This window comes from Pinus tabuliformis, chromosome 9 (assembly GCF_031772625.1).
Source record: "Pinus tabuliformis cultivar Carrire ecotype Pingquan chromosome 9, CPIR1, whole genome shotgun sequence".
NCBI classification, from domain to species: Eukaryota; Viridiplantae; Streptophyta; class Pinopsida; order Pinales; family Pinaceae; genus Pinus; species Pinus tabuliformis.
Genome location: NC_142307.1, coordinates 1,951,497,931 through 1,951,511,752, shown reverse-complemented (window position 1 = coordinate 1,951,511,752; position 13,822 = coordinate 1,951,497,931). Strand labels below are relative to the sequence as shown.

Genomic DNA, 13,822 nt, shown 5'->3' with positions numbered 1-13,822 from the left:
AAGACAAGTGCCCCGGGCCGAATGGGTGGGCCATCGACTTCTTCATCCACTTCTTTGAATTATTTAAGACAGATATCCTTAAGATGGTCGAGGATTCGAGAACACAGGGCACTATAAGCCAAAAGATATCCTCAACATATATTGCTCTTATACCGAAGAAAAACTATCTTCCACATTTTCAGATTATCGACCAATCTCTTTATGCAATGTATTATACAAGATAGTATCAAAGATTATTGCTATTCGTATCAGAATCACTCTATCTCTTCACCTGTCTCCAGAGCAACACGGGTTACTCAAAGACAGAAATATCTTAGAAGCAGTGGCTCTCACCCAAGAATGCATACACACAATGCACAACAGGAAAATAGATGCTGCTCTATTAAAAATCGATCTAAAAAAGGCATACGACTGTGTGAGCTGGGGCTTTATAAGATGCCTACTGGCTAGGATTGGCCTAGATGTCAGGTGCATTAGATGGATCATGGCCTGTGTGGTAGATGTAAATTATGTAGTCCTAATAAACGGTGCTCCAACTCCCTTCTTCAAAGCGGCTAGGGGCTTACAACAGGGTTGCTCCCTATCTCCACTTATCTTCATCCTTGTTATGGAATATTTGAGCTTACACATTAAGATAGCGATTCAACAAAAGAGATACAAGCCACTCCCCATTTGCAAGGATATCTGCATGTCTGATAACCTTTTCGTCGATGATATCCTCTTGTCCGCCATTCTGTGCAGAACTACATGGATATGTATCTATGAAATCTTGAAGAGATTCCAAAAAGCCACCGGCATGCATATCAATGACTTAAAATCTTCTTTCCATGTCGCTGATGTGAATGGTGGCACAATCTCATTTCTTGCAGATCTATTCAACATCAAAGCTTTTCCAATCCTCAAGGGTTTCAAATATCTAGGATTTAATTTGAAACCTGTGGGCTACAAATTGGCTAACTGGTCATGGAACCTGGACAGGTTCTATAAGAAAATATCAACATGGGAATACAGATGCTTAACAATTGGAGGCTGCACAACTCTTACCCAAGTAGTGTTGATACAAATCATGGTTTATTGGGCTTTACTTTTTTATATCCCTTCATCTATTATTAACAGTCTAAACAGAATGATAGCCAATTTCATATGGGGGGGACAGAAGGTGAAGATTAAATATCATCTTAGCAACCTTTCGAAGTCGACTCGGCCAAAAAATTTGGGAGGTTGGGGCATTATGGATTTACACTCCTTCAGAAGAGCCCTTCTATGTAAATCAATGTGGAAAGCGATTATGGGAGAATCCAACTGGAGAATCTCCATAAACGCAAATGGTCTGAGCCTGCTATATGCTACCTCTGCAGATCGAATACTGAAAATAATTTGCATATTTTCCTACAGTGTCCTCAATCCCTGATGATTTGGCAACACTTATCTTCACACTTTGGCTTCGCCATTGTCAATGCTCCTTCCATCTATGAGGCTTTCAAGACATGGAGCAACATGTGCTGTAAATGGAGGCCGATCCCTTTGTTAGCAATCTGGGCCATTTGGAAATGGCGGAACCGAATGATTTTCGATTCCAAAAGGGAACCATTTTATAAAGTCTTTGAATCTATCCTTTGTTTATATGAAGCACTAGCTCGACCTCAACTTCCCAAAGTCAGACCAGGAAAGGACCAACAACCCATCGATGTATATGAATTCCCCTGTGCTTTTTTTGATGGCGCTGCTTAGCATGACTCATGCGCCTGTGGAGTTTATATAATTCCATAAGAAGGACAAGCTTTTGACATATATTGGAATGGAGGACCTGGAACTAACAGCAAAGCAGAATTTATGGCCTTGACTAGTCTCATTTGTTTCTTTGACTTCCTTGGTCTCAAAAACCTCCATATTTTTGGAGACTCGAAAGTCACCATCGAACATGTATTGTCTAAAAACAGCATAAAAAATATAAATATCTCTGGCTGGTTGAACAGGCTTGAGGCTTTGTGGCACAACAGGAAGGACTACTCAATCTCCCATATTGCCAGGGATAAAAATCGGAGAGCAGATGCTTTGTCAAAGCAGGGGCTAACATCGCCACAGGGTATATGGAGGTTGCAGATTACAATGGACAACATCTCCCGCCAGATCCAAGACTTTTCCATGGCGGGTACATATTTCTCTACTTTGTAAAGTCAAATCTGGTATGATTTTCTGTTTCCCAACTTTTGACTTATTTTTCTGTCTTCTTCTCATACATAAACTCGGCTCAAGGGATTGATTTTGGAATCATATATGTATATGTACAGTATGCAATATTTTCCTCATACCCTCTATGTTATAGATCTGATATGGAAACATTTATCCTTTCTGTCCTCGTGGTTTTGAGCCACACTCCACTTTTCATATCAGTGGATTCCTATATCTACATTGCTATACATTTCTGTTTTGGATGAATATAATATAACTATATAACTTTTTTTTTGTACTGAAAAAAACATAAAACATATACTCTGATATCTTTTACTGATCACAATAATTACACAAGAAAACTAAAGAGCAAAAAGCGATTACACAACATAAAACATATACTGTGATATCTTTTACTGATCCCAATAATTACACAATATAAATATGTGACTTTCACATATCTAGATTAGGATTACAACTCATAAATAATAAAAAGAAAACGACGTGTTGATTGACTCTGAGAAACTCACATTAACATGTTACAACAAAACGCATTGCTTCGGATACATAGATATAATCGACCTTGTTGTGCTGTCTAACTTGCAGTGGGAACTTCTACGCTGTTTCTTCAAAACTGAAGATGTATTGAATAATGAAAAAACGGCCTCATTGAACCGATGATTGTAGATACTAAAAATCAAAGTTTGCCTCTACGATAGCCTGTCAGTTAGCGAGCAGTTAGTGACACGCTTACGGATCCATGAGATTGTGGGGAAGTTGAAGTTGGGTTGGAGGTAGTGGAGGAATTCGTATGTCGGCCGTCTATAAACACTGGTTGTATAGGCTGGGTAACAATCTCTAAATTGTTGGTTAACATCGACGCAACCTGTGACATTGCTGGCCGTAGCGCCCAAGAACCTTGAGTGCAAAGAAGTGCAACCGTGATGACCCTCAAGCCCTGCTCCCTTGGGAATTGCCCCTCTAACGTTGGATCAACAATATCCAAAACTTGATTATCCTCGTATCGATTCCAAACCTGCAGCATCATCAAGGTCATAGTTCGAATTCTATAGTTTTAAATGAGTGTCAAATTATAATCATCAAACCAGGATTATATAATAAACAAGTTCTTAAAACCACGCACCCATTGGAGAAGAATCTGCATAGGCTCTGGGAGGTTTGTATCCACGCTCTTTCTCCCACTCACGATCTCAAGGACCACAATCCCGTAACTATAAATGTCTGCTTTTTCTGTTAATTGTCCGTGGACAGCATACTCCGGCGCTGTGTAACCTCTGATTCATGATAAATTAGTGGTAATCTTTAATTAGTCCCGGGAATTGAAAACTTATAAACAAGGTCATCTAATAGAAATTACTAAATGATTTACACAACTTACATTGTTCCTCCGAATCTAGTAGAAAGATGTGATTTGTCTTCTGGGAAGAACCTAGCTAATCCAAAATCTGCTATTTTAGGATTGAATTTGTCATCTAAAAGTATATTTCCACATTTGATATCTCTATGTATAATTCGAACGATAGAATCCTCATGCAGATATGCAAGCCCTTTAGTTGTTCCCACTATAATGTTTAAACGGCTTTCCCAGCTCAAATGACTTTCTATCTTTCCTGCGTAGTTCCAATATCAGTATCTCAAAGCCTCGTACAATTTGGCAAGATTTCAGGACTTAAGAAACTGAACCCTGAAAACAATAGAATTAATAAGAGATACTTACCAAACAAATGCTTGTTTAGACTATTATTGGACATATACTCGTAAACAAGCAAGCGTTGGCGCCCTTGCGTGCAACAACCAAGCAAACGAACAAGATTACGGTGACGGACACTGGTGAGGACCCTCACTTCTGTCAGAAACTCCTCCGCGGCCTGAGTGATCTCCTGCCTTTCGTTCAGTTTCTTAACAACAACAACCCTCCCATCCGAGAGAGTACCCTGCTCGATCAGCAAATTCATTATAATTGATCAGCAAACAACGGACATATTTGGACTAACCCATCAAGTCGGAGTTTGATATTATACCTTGTAAACTTCTCCGAATCCTCCTCTGCCAAGTATGTTGTTTCTGTCAAAATTTGCAGTCGAACATCTTAAAAGCTCGTAATCAAAGATAAATTCCTCGAAGTTTCCCCTCGCAGCAAGATTCTCATCTGCGGAGAGTGTTATTAAAGCAATTTCATCATAGGCGTTGAATACGACCAAGTTAAGTAACTCAGAACAATTTAGCAGGGAAACAGCTAGAATAAATTATGAAAGGATACATTTACCTGTTCGTTTATAGTTCTCTCGTTGCTTAATACGTCGACTGAATCCACAGAAGAGTATGAAGCACATCACCGTAACCAGAGCTGCTCCGCCAATGCTTCCAAGCAATATAGACACTGTTTTCGATGACGATTTCCCCGACGAGGGTGTTAAATTTGGGGGTGCTGCGTTTAAAACGAAAGCAAAACAATCAACATATATGTTATATGAAAATCAAACTCCAAATAGTTGTAGCAAATCTAAAACTCATACCGGAAGTCTGCTTATCTGTGAAAAACGAGTCTGTGTTGAAAATATAATTTCAACTGCGATCGCCGATATCGCATCGGCAAAGTTGAAGTGAAGGAACTATAAAGGAGCCTTTGTGTTTGCGATAAGCGATCGCCGATATCGCATCGGCAAAGTTGAAGTGAAGGAACTATAAAGGAGCCTTTGTGTTTGCGATAAGCGATCGCCGATATCGCATCGGCAAAGTTGAAGTGAAGAAATTATAAAGGAGCTTTTGTGTTTCCGATAAGCGATCGCCGATATCGCATCGGCACATCGCTATCGGCAATGTCATAGAGTCGGCATCTTTGACATGAGTAAAGTTGCGATGCGATGCAAATAAAGTCAATGGTTAAAGTACAAGTCTGCAGCAAATAAATTTGACGTGAAGTAAAAGTTCCTTTACCGCCAGTAAATGTCAGTAGAACAGTAAATGCAATTTACTGTGGGTTGGTAAGTTTTGGTGAAGTTTTTAATTTTGTTTCAGCGGGAGTATGGGCACAAGTAAAGTCTGATAAAAAACATTTAATTTTATTGTTTTTTATTTTTACGGAAGCATGGCAAGTGGAAACGTATGTAAGTCCTTTTGTTTTATTGCCATGAATATATATATATGTAATGTTTTCTTGTGTGTGTATGGTAAGGTAGAAGAGGTATGGTAATGCACAACAGTGCAATGTAATGAAATTGAAGAGTGAGGCACAGCAGTGCGATGTATTGTAACCAACACAGCAGTGTGTAAAAAGATAGAACCAGATGAAGTAATTTTTGGTGTGTGGAAAAACCACGTGTAGTTTTGCACAGCAGTGCATAAAGGAAATGGTGGAGCGAGTTTTTGTAACTCTGTAAGTTTTGCTTTTACAGCAGCATGTAAAAGTGTTTTACACCAGTAAATGTGAATGGAGATTTTACAGCAGTGAATGATGATTTTACACAGCAGTGTAAAAATCATTTTGTAAAAGAGGCAGAGTATTTGTTTTTTTGGTAAATCCCTCTCAGTAAAAGAGGATGTATCAGTTTTTGTTTTCATAAATAGAAATCTTTTATGGTGGTGAAATACTCTGTTACTCAGTGAATTTTTTTTAAGTCTTCTGTGCATAAAAGATCCTGGAGCAAAGTAAAAACAGAGCATTGCCTCTGTGTGTTTGAATATTTGTTTTTTGGTATTTTTCCCCATTTAAAAGAAAAATACCCAACAGTGGTATCAGAGCTAGTCCAGGCTCTTTGAAGACTCAAAGAAGCTGAAGGAAGGTGTGGTTGCAGCAGTCAAACTTCTCCAGCAGTGTGAAGACTCAGCCAAAGGGATACAGGTATTTCTCAAGTTTTTGAGTTATTATTGAAGAAACAGTCAGTGATTTAAAAACACAGTCAAGTATTTGAAGCCTAGATAAGAATGGCAAAGTCAAAGAAGAAAGCCTCCAAGCCTGCTAAAAATGTGTCTCCCTCCTCTACTAAACTAGAAGGCAATCCATTAGAATACATTCTATTTCAAACCCCAAAGTTTGATGGAAACTTTGATGTATGGGAAATAATGATGAGGGCTTTCCTAATGTCTGAGGGGATTGAAGTCTGGGAGTCAGTGATTGATGACAGCAAGATGGATGAAGAATCCATGGAGTATGATGCACAAGCAGTAAAACTAATTTTGGATGGACTCCCTGATTCTGTGAAGAGGAATCTAGGAAAATATACATCAGCAAAGGATATATGGGACAGACTGCATGACCTTCATGCAAAGGGAGCACTGACCATGACAATGAGTCAAGAAGAACCCATCATAGAAGCTGAGAATGAAAAGCTTGACCTCATCAAGCTTCAAGTAAAAGAAAGGGATGAAGAGCTAGCCAAGCTCAAGAAGGAGTTGGATCAATGCAAGAGGAAACATCATGAAGAAGTCATATCCATGACAAATCAGCTGAATGAAGCAAAGAAGCAGGCAGATGCCTTGACAAGTCAACTTGAACAAAGGCACATAAGAGTGAATAAGCTTGTAGAAGAGATCGGACAGTACAAGGTAGAGGTCTCCTCCCTTAAGTCAGAACTACAAGAAGCCAAAAAGCAGGCACAAGGAGCTGAAAAGAAAATGAAGAGCAGTAAAGCAAATGATGAAGAAATCTCCAAAATGAAGACAGAGATTGTCTCCTTCAAAATAGTAGCAGCTGAAGCTACTCGTAGCAAGGAAGAAACTGAGGGCCAACTAGCAAAGAAAAATAATGAATGTGAAAAGTTAGAAGAAGAGATTGTCCTCCTCAGGAAGAAGGTTGAAGGGATGAACAAAATGATGAAGAGCTCTCAAGCTCTGGATGACATGCTCAGCTATCACAGATCTCCATTTGATAAATCAGGACTTGGGTATGTAGGTGAACCCTCAAACAAGGATGAAGATGCTTCAAGCAAAGGAGATGTGAAGAAGCCAGAAAGAGATGGTGATGCTCCTAGTTCCAGCAAAGGCAAGGAGAAAAATGAAGGCTGCAATAGAAGGAATCATGCTCCAAGCAGAAAACCAGCTTCAAGAGGAAATGTAGCTGATGGCAAAAAGGCAAGAGGTAATGGTGATCATCAAAGGATCTCAAGGCAGCAAGGCTTCAGAAGTACATCAAGGAAACCTCCATCTCCCAGGTACCAAAGTTCATTTTTTGGTTATTGTTATGCTTGTTCAAACTTTGGTCATATGGCAAAAGACTGTAGAGCATTTCATGGAGATAGATGTTGTGGTTTCCGACAATCTCCAAGAAATAATTTCACAAGAAGAAATCATGAATCTTTATTCATGAAGAATGTTGAATGTTTCAAGTGTCATAACATTGGGCATATGGCACGTGAATGTAACTTAACATGGGTTCCTATGCAAGCTAGACCCATGCAAAAGAAGAAGGTTACACAAGTATGGAGAAGAAAAGAAATACAGTGTGAAAGCCCCTTAAGCAACGCAGCTGATCTAAGTTTGTTTTGAGAAAACTTGCCAAAAGAAGACAAGTATACATTAAAGGGGAGCTTGTAATTTTTGTTTGCTGAACTGTATTAACAGTCATTTGTTGATGGAGGATGTATTGCAGCGCAGCAGTTGCAAATGAAATCGTTGTTAATTCCTCCAAAAGGTAATATGCAGCAGTGATGAAATCAGCAATGTTTTTGCTTTGTGTTTACGCAATATGCACAGAAATGCATAAAGAAGAAAAGATGGCAGCGCTCAAATGTAAAGAGCAGCAGTATGCAAGGCAATGAGACCCTCACAGCAGTGGGAAGATAGAACACAAAACAGCAGTTTGGAATTTTTTTTGTGGAGCACATGGATTAGAATGAACAGCAGTTTGAAATGTTTTTGTGGTGCACATGCATTGAAATGCATAGCAATGGAAGGTAGTTTCCTTCTATGTAATGTGAGAGAACATACTCATAGCAGAATGAGTGTAATGCACAACAGATGAAATGTTTTGTATTGGGAATGAAAATGCAAAGCAGTGAGAAGAAAATGAGAAGGCAAAACGCAGCAGAGCGTATATGCCTAGTGGCTGAGAATGCAATGAAATTTCTCACACAACAGTAAAAAAAATGTAATGTTTTTCTTCATATGCAATGCAGCATGCAAAGAAATGCATAAAGAAAAACAGGGACAGCAGATTTTTAATGCACACTGGATGTATAAGAATGTGTGTGGCAGCAGAAAGCCAAAGGAATTGCACAACAGTGTATTGTGTAAAAAAAAAAAAAAAAAAAAAAAAAATGAAGACTAAGATTGTGTGAAGCAAGGGTGCATGAGAAAAGGCAGCAGCCTGTGTTTTTTTTTGTGGAGAATGAAGTGCCAAGAGTATGGGCACACAGCAGTATGATGAAACAAAAGGCAGCCACAGTGCAAATTGCAGAGGCAACGCAGCAACAAATAAAAACCCAGGGATGACAGTCTATGGTTATGGGTATGGACAGCAGTGAATATAAAAAAAATGCAGCAGCAAGAAGTTTTGAACAACAGCACATGCAAAAGAAATTTTCCTTACAGCAGTAAAGGTAAATGTAATGAATTGAATTGAAATGCAATATATGCAACAGCAGTGAGTGTAAGAAATGTTTACACACAGCAGTGTAAATTTGTAAATTGGGATAGCGTAGTTGTTCCAAGAAAGACAGAGTATTTTGTCTTTGAAAAGTGCAGAAGCAGTGCAAGTGTAGACACAGCAGTGTGAGGTAGACACAGTAAAGAAGATGGCACAACAGTGCAGCAGAGAATATGCAGCAGCATAAAAGAACATCGTAATGAGTTTGCACACACAGCAGTGCAATGGTTGTTTGTTTTGGAACTGCATTTGAAGCAGTCATTTGGTGAAACCCTCTATTGAAGAGGAAGGTGCTTTTAAGCACATTGTCATTAGTGAATCCCTCTGTAATGAGGAAGGTGCTCTTAAGCACAGTTACATTGGTGAATCCCTCTGTTCAGAGGAAGATGCTCTCTAGCATAGTTTGGTAGATCCCTCTGTCATGAGGAAGGTGCTCTTAAGCACAGTTTCAGGTGAATCCCTCTATTAAGAGGAAGACAACTTTGTTTGTTTATGAACTGCAGCAGAAGCAGTTGGTGAATCCCTCTATGCGAGGAAGATTGGTGAACCCCTCTATGTGAGGAAGATATTCTTGTAACAGCAGTTAGTGAATCCCTCCATGTGAGGAAGTGCTTGGGTAAGATTGAATGCCCAACAGTTGAAATTAAAGGGGAGTGTTGAAAATATAATTTCAACTGCGATCGCCGATATCGCATCGGCAAAGTTGAAGTGAAGGAACTATAAAGGAGCCTTTGTGTTTGCGATAAGCGATCGCCGATATTGCATCGGCAAAGTTGAAGTGAAGGAACTATAAAGGAGCCTTTGTGTTTGCGATAAGCGATCGCCGATATCGCATCGGCAAAGTTGAAGTGAAGAAATTATAAAGGAGCTTTTGTGTTTCCGATAAGCGATCGCCGATATCGCATCGGCACATCGCTATCGGCAATGTCATAGAGTCGGCATCTTTGACATGAGTAAAGTTGCGATGCGATGCAAATAAAGTCAATGGTTAAAGTACAAGTCTGCAGCAAATAAATTTGACGTGAAGTAAAAGTTCCTTTACCGCCAGTAAATGTCAGTAGAACAGTAAATGCAATTTACTGTGGGTTGGTAAGTTTTGGTGAAGTTTTTAATTTTGTTTCAGCGGGAGTATGGGCACAAGTAAAGGCTGATAAAAAACATTTAATTTTATTGTTTTTTATTTTTACGGAAGCATGGCAAGTGGAAACGTATGTAAGTCCTTTTGTTTTATTGCCATGAATATATATATGTAATGTTTTCTTGTGTGTGTATGGTAAGGTAGAAGAGGTATGGTAATGCACAGCAGTGCAATGTAATGAAATTGAAGAGTGAGGCACAGCAGTGCGATGTATTGTAACCCACACAGCAGTGTGTAAAAAGATAGAACCAGATGAAGTAATTTTTGGTGTGTGGAAAAACCACGTGTAGTTTTGCACAGCAGTGCATAAAGGAAATGGTGGAGCGAGTTTTTGTAACTCTGTAAGTTTTGCTTTTACAGCAGCATGTAAAAGTGTTTTACACCAGTAAATGTGAATGGAGATTTTACAGCAGTGAATGATGATTTTACACAGCAGTGTAAAAATCATTTTGTAAAAGAGGCAGAGTATTTGTTTTTCGAAAATCCCTCTCAGTAAAAGAGGATGTATCAGTTTTTGTTTTCATAAATAGAAATCTTTTATGGTGGTGAAATACTCTGTTACTCAGTGAATTTTTTTTTAAGTCTTCTGTGCATAAAAGATCCTGGAGCAAAGTAAAAACAGAGCATTGCCTCTGTGTGTTTGAATATTTGTTTTTTTTTGATATTTTTCCCCATTTAAAAGAAAAATACCCAACAGTCTGTTGAATAGCGCATAAAACAGCCGGCCTCGAGACCTCTGCCTTCACTTTGGGGAGGACAGGTAAGTAATTTAGTTTGAGCTTCAGTCATGCATCTTTGACAACTACTAATGTTAAGCGAGGGCCAACACTGAACGAGACCATATAAGGAGCCATTAATGGATCCAACGGCATAACCATTATTTTCAAGAGTGTTGTTTATGAGCTGCGCAGATAAGACCTGGGCTGTCTGTGCACCGATGGAATTCGTTCCTGCACAATAAGCGTCATCCGCAGGGTCCAAAGCCTCACTATAAAAGCTATTATTCTCATAGCGGAGAAAACAACTGTCCAAATGAATGCGAGCACCATTAACTTGAGGACACACTGTTTTAGCTAGTATCAACGCTTCCTTCACGCATTGGGAGCATTCGCTGGCGTTCAAATACCTCCGACAAACAACAAGACCATAGACAGGATCCGTTTTGCCAGAATCGATTTGCATTGAAGTAGCGAAGCCATCTGTAGAGAGATTTGAAAATAGGGATTGCAAAACAGAATCCAGATTGTCACTAAACGCTGTGGAATTAACATACATGTGTGGGCTGCACCCTTGTCCCACAAATTTAGTCTGGGGATCCTCGGCTGCAAGATTGACTGCAGTCATGATAGCTGCCATAGTAACCAGAAGTGGGAAATGAGCAAGTTCCACCATCAGTCCAGCCAATAACCAATATGCTCTGGATTTGGAACCCAACGTTTTGCTTATATCTCAAAAACTTTGAGGACGACTGGATGCCGTTGAAATAAAATTTATTCTCGAGGCAAATTTGAATGGGGGAAAACATAAGAGTAATTTAATGAAGAATACCAGAATATTTGGATTTCAAATCACTTAACCAAATGTACAAACTGTATTGTCGAGAGACGGGTCTCCGGAGCCTACACGTAAAATGGAATCTAATTGTGAGTGGAGAAATTTTCTTAGTTTTCAATTTCAGTGTGGCTTTTAGTGATTTAAAACGGTGAGATAACAAAGAAATAAAAATAACCATCTATGGTGTGGGATGGATTAAAAATAAATGAGAAGATTTCAAAATTTCATCGAAGACACTTTCAAATGCAAAGGTAAGGGAATATGAAATGTTGAAAATAATAGTGTTTCAATATATTTAACTAAAAATATAATAGGGTTATATTTTAAATGAACTAAAAACAAATTTCCAACGTGTCTGCGACATCACAAATTTGTGGTTTCAACATTGAGAAAGTCAACAATGCAGCGATTTGGCATCTTACACACCCATCTATGGTGTGGGTGGAATTAAAAATAAATGAGAAGATTTCAAAATTTCGTCGCAGACGATTTCAAAATTTCATCGAAGACACTTTCAAATGCAAAGGTAAGGGAATATGAAATGTTGAAAATAATAGTGTTTAAATAGTGTTTTAATGGTTTTTATATTTGATGTTATTAGAAATAATAAATAAAATAATATTGTGATGTTAGGTAAGTATTTGAATATTTGAAAATAATAATGATCCAGACTTAAGGTTTAAGGTATAGATATTCAGTTTTAAAAATACAAAAACGACAGTTGAAGGATTGATATTTATATTATATATCTAAATTAAATTAAATGAAAAGAAATATAATTTTAAAATTTATAAAACTTTTCAGATGTGTCTATATATATATAAAATTTGCATATGAAAAATTTTGATTTTTTTCGTATAGAATTAGATACAAAAGTCTTGATTCGACTTTTTCTAATGAGGTAATTAGAAATCTAACTAAAACTTGTGAGTGGCATCTCATGCAATGTAGAGTTGGTTTAGTCAATTCATATATATATATATATATATATATATATATATATATATATATATATGGTGATAACATGGGATTTTTATGATGATAGGCATTTTATTGTGGGGATTTTAGTGGTGACACTATTGAGATTTGTCGTCCTCAATAGCTGGTGTGTGAACCTCAATAGTATCCCCCTTTACTTCTTCCCACAAGTCATACAAGTATTACAACAAATAGATGATGTAATGAGGTTGGATATAGGGGAGGGAGGCTAGTAGTTGCATGGCCTCCCTACATGGACCAAAAATGACACTTGGTGAGCTGACTAGGATCTATGACGCATGTCGCCCAAGTGCCTCCACATGTCCCTTTCGTGGAGTGGACCCCACCTTCATGTTTTGGCGTTGTTTAGGGTTCCTATTGCCTCATCTTCTCAACCTTGTTTCACTCCCCGTTCATTTCTATTCATGCTCGAAACTTGCTCGTTCTGCTCCGCCAGTAGGTGTGTGTGGGGTGTTCGTTTATGGTGAGGTGAACGTCCATTTATCGCTTGTTATGGCATCTTGTTCGGCTGCTGTGTTGTGTTGTTTGGTTGCTATAGTGTATTGTTCGGCCACAGAGGTGGGGTGTGGGTGTAGTAAAGGGTTTCGACTCCTGTGTGGCATCACGTTGCTGCAAGGTTGTATGTCGTCAACCGTGGTTCGGAATTGGAGGGACCTTTTTTCGATTTCTCTCGCTTTCTCGACCTTGTTTGACCCGACACTAGACACCATGGTCGGCTCGCTACAGTAGGTGTTTGGAGCTTGGCGTCATCCTTCCCTATTAGGATTCTTCATCCTGCCAACCATACTTTCAACTGTGTTTGTCAACACATCTATTTGCTTGGTATTCACACCATTCGTCTTATTTGTGTTAATATCTAACTTTTTGTACATTATGTGGAGTATATGTGGCTTTAATTCGTGGCTTCTGTGGCTTAATTGGTGGCTTTTGTGGCTTATTTTAAAAGAAAAAAATGGTGTTTATGCACTAGTTGGGTTTTTCAGTGGCTTGCTTTCCTTCTGTGAACATATGGAGTATCTGTGGCTTCAATTCATGTCTTTTGTGGCTTAATTGGTGACTTATGTTGCTTAGGTTGAAAAAAAATTGGGGTTTTTGCATTGGTTGGGTTTTTGGGTGGCTTGTTTGCCTTATGTGAATGTTTGTACTATATGTGGCTTCAATTCGTGGTTTTTGTGGCTTAGGTTGAAAAACTAAATTGGGGTTTTTGCGCTGGTTAGGCTTTTCAGTGGCTTATTTTCCTTCTGCGAATGTATGGAGTATGTGTGGCTTCAATTCATGGCTTCCATGGCTTAGGTTGGAAGAAAATTTGGGATTTATTCACTGTTTGGGTTTTTCAGTGGCTTGTTTGCCTTCTG

General features: G+C 38.6%; 1 protein-coding gene across 1 annotated transcript; it reads right to left on the bottom strand.

Moving 5' to 3' along the window:
* Nucleotides 1-2,797: 2,797 nt before the first annotated feature.
* On the bottom strand, nt 2,798-11,301 carry LOC149156783 (cysteine-rich receptor-like protein kinase 2). The gene is made up of 7 exons (XM_089444867.1): nt 10,610-11,301; nt 4,460-4,621; nt 4,215-4,342; nt 3,911-4,127; nt 3,572-3,803; nt 3,317-3,467; nt 2,798-3,208 (listed from the first exon to the last, which is right to left on the bottom strand). Exons 1-7 carry the CDS (start codon nt 11,268-11,270, stop codon nt 2,900-2,902), a joined length of 1,860 nt encoding a protein of 619 aa, XP_089300993.1. The 5' UTR covers nt 11,271-11,301; the 3' UTR covers nt 2,798-2,899.
* Nucleotides 11,302-13,822: the final 2,521 nt, after the last annotated feature.

What these genes read in the sequence shown, in the direction of transcription:
- LOC149156783 (XM_089444867.1), bottom strand. Translation starts at nt 11,270, where the DNA reads ATGGCAGCTATCATGACTGCAGTCAATCTTGCAGCCGAGGATCCCCAG. An exon ending in AGAGAACTATAAACGAACAG is followed by an intron (nt 4,343 to 4,459) that starts GTAAATGTATCC and finishes CACTCTCCGCAG; the next exon opens with ATGAGAATCTTGCTGCGAGG. An exon ending in TGCAGATTCTTCTCCAATGG is followed by an intron (nt 3,209 to 3,316) that starts GTGCGTGGTTTT and finishes ATGATGCTGCAG; the next exon opens with GTTTGGAATCGATACGAGGA.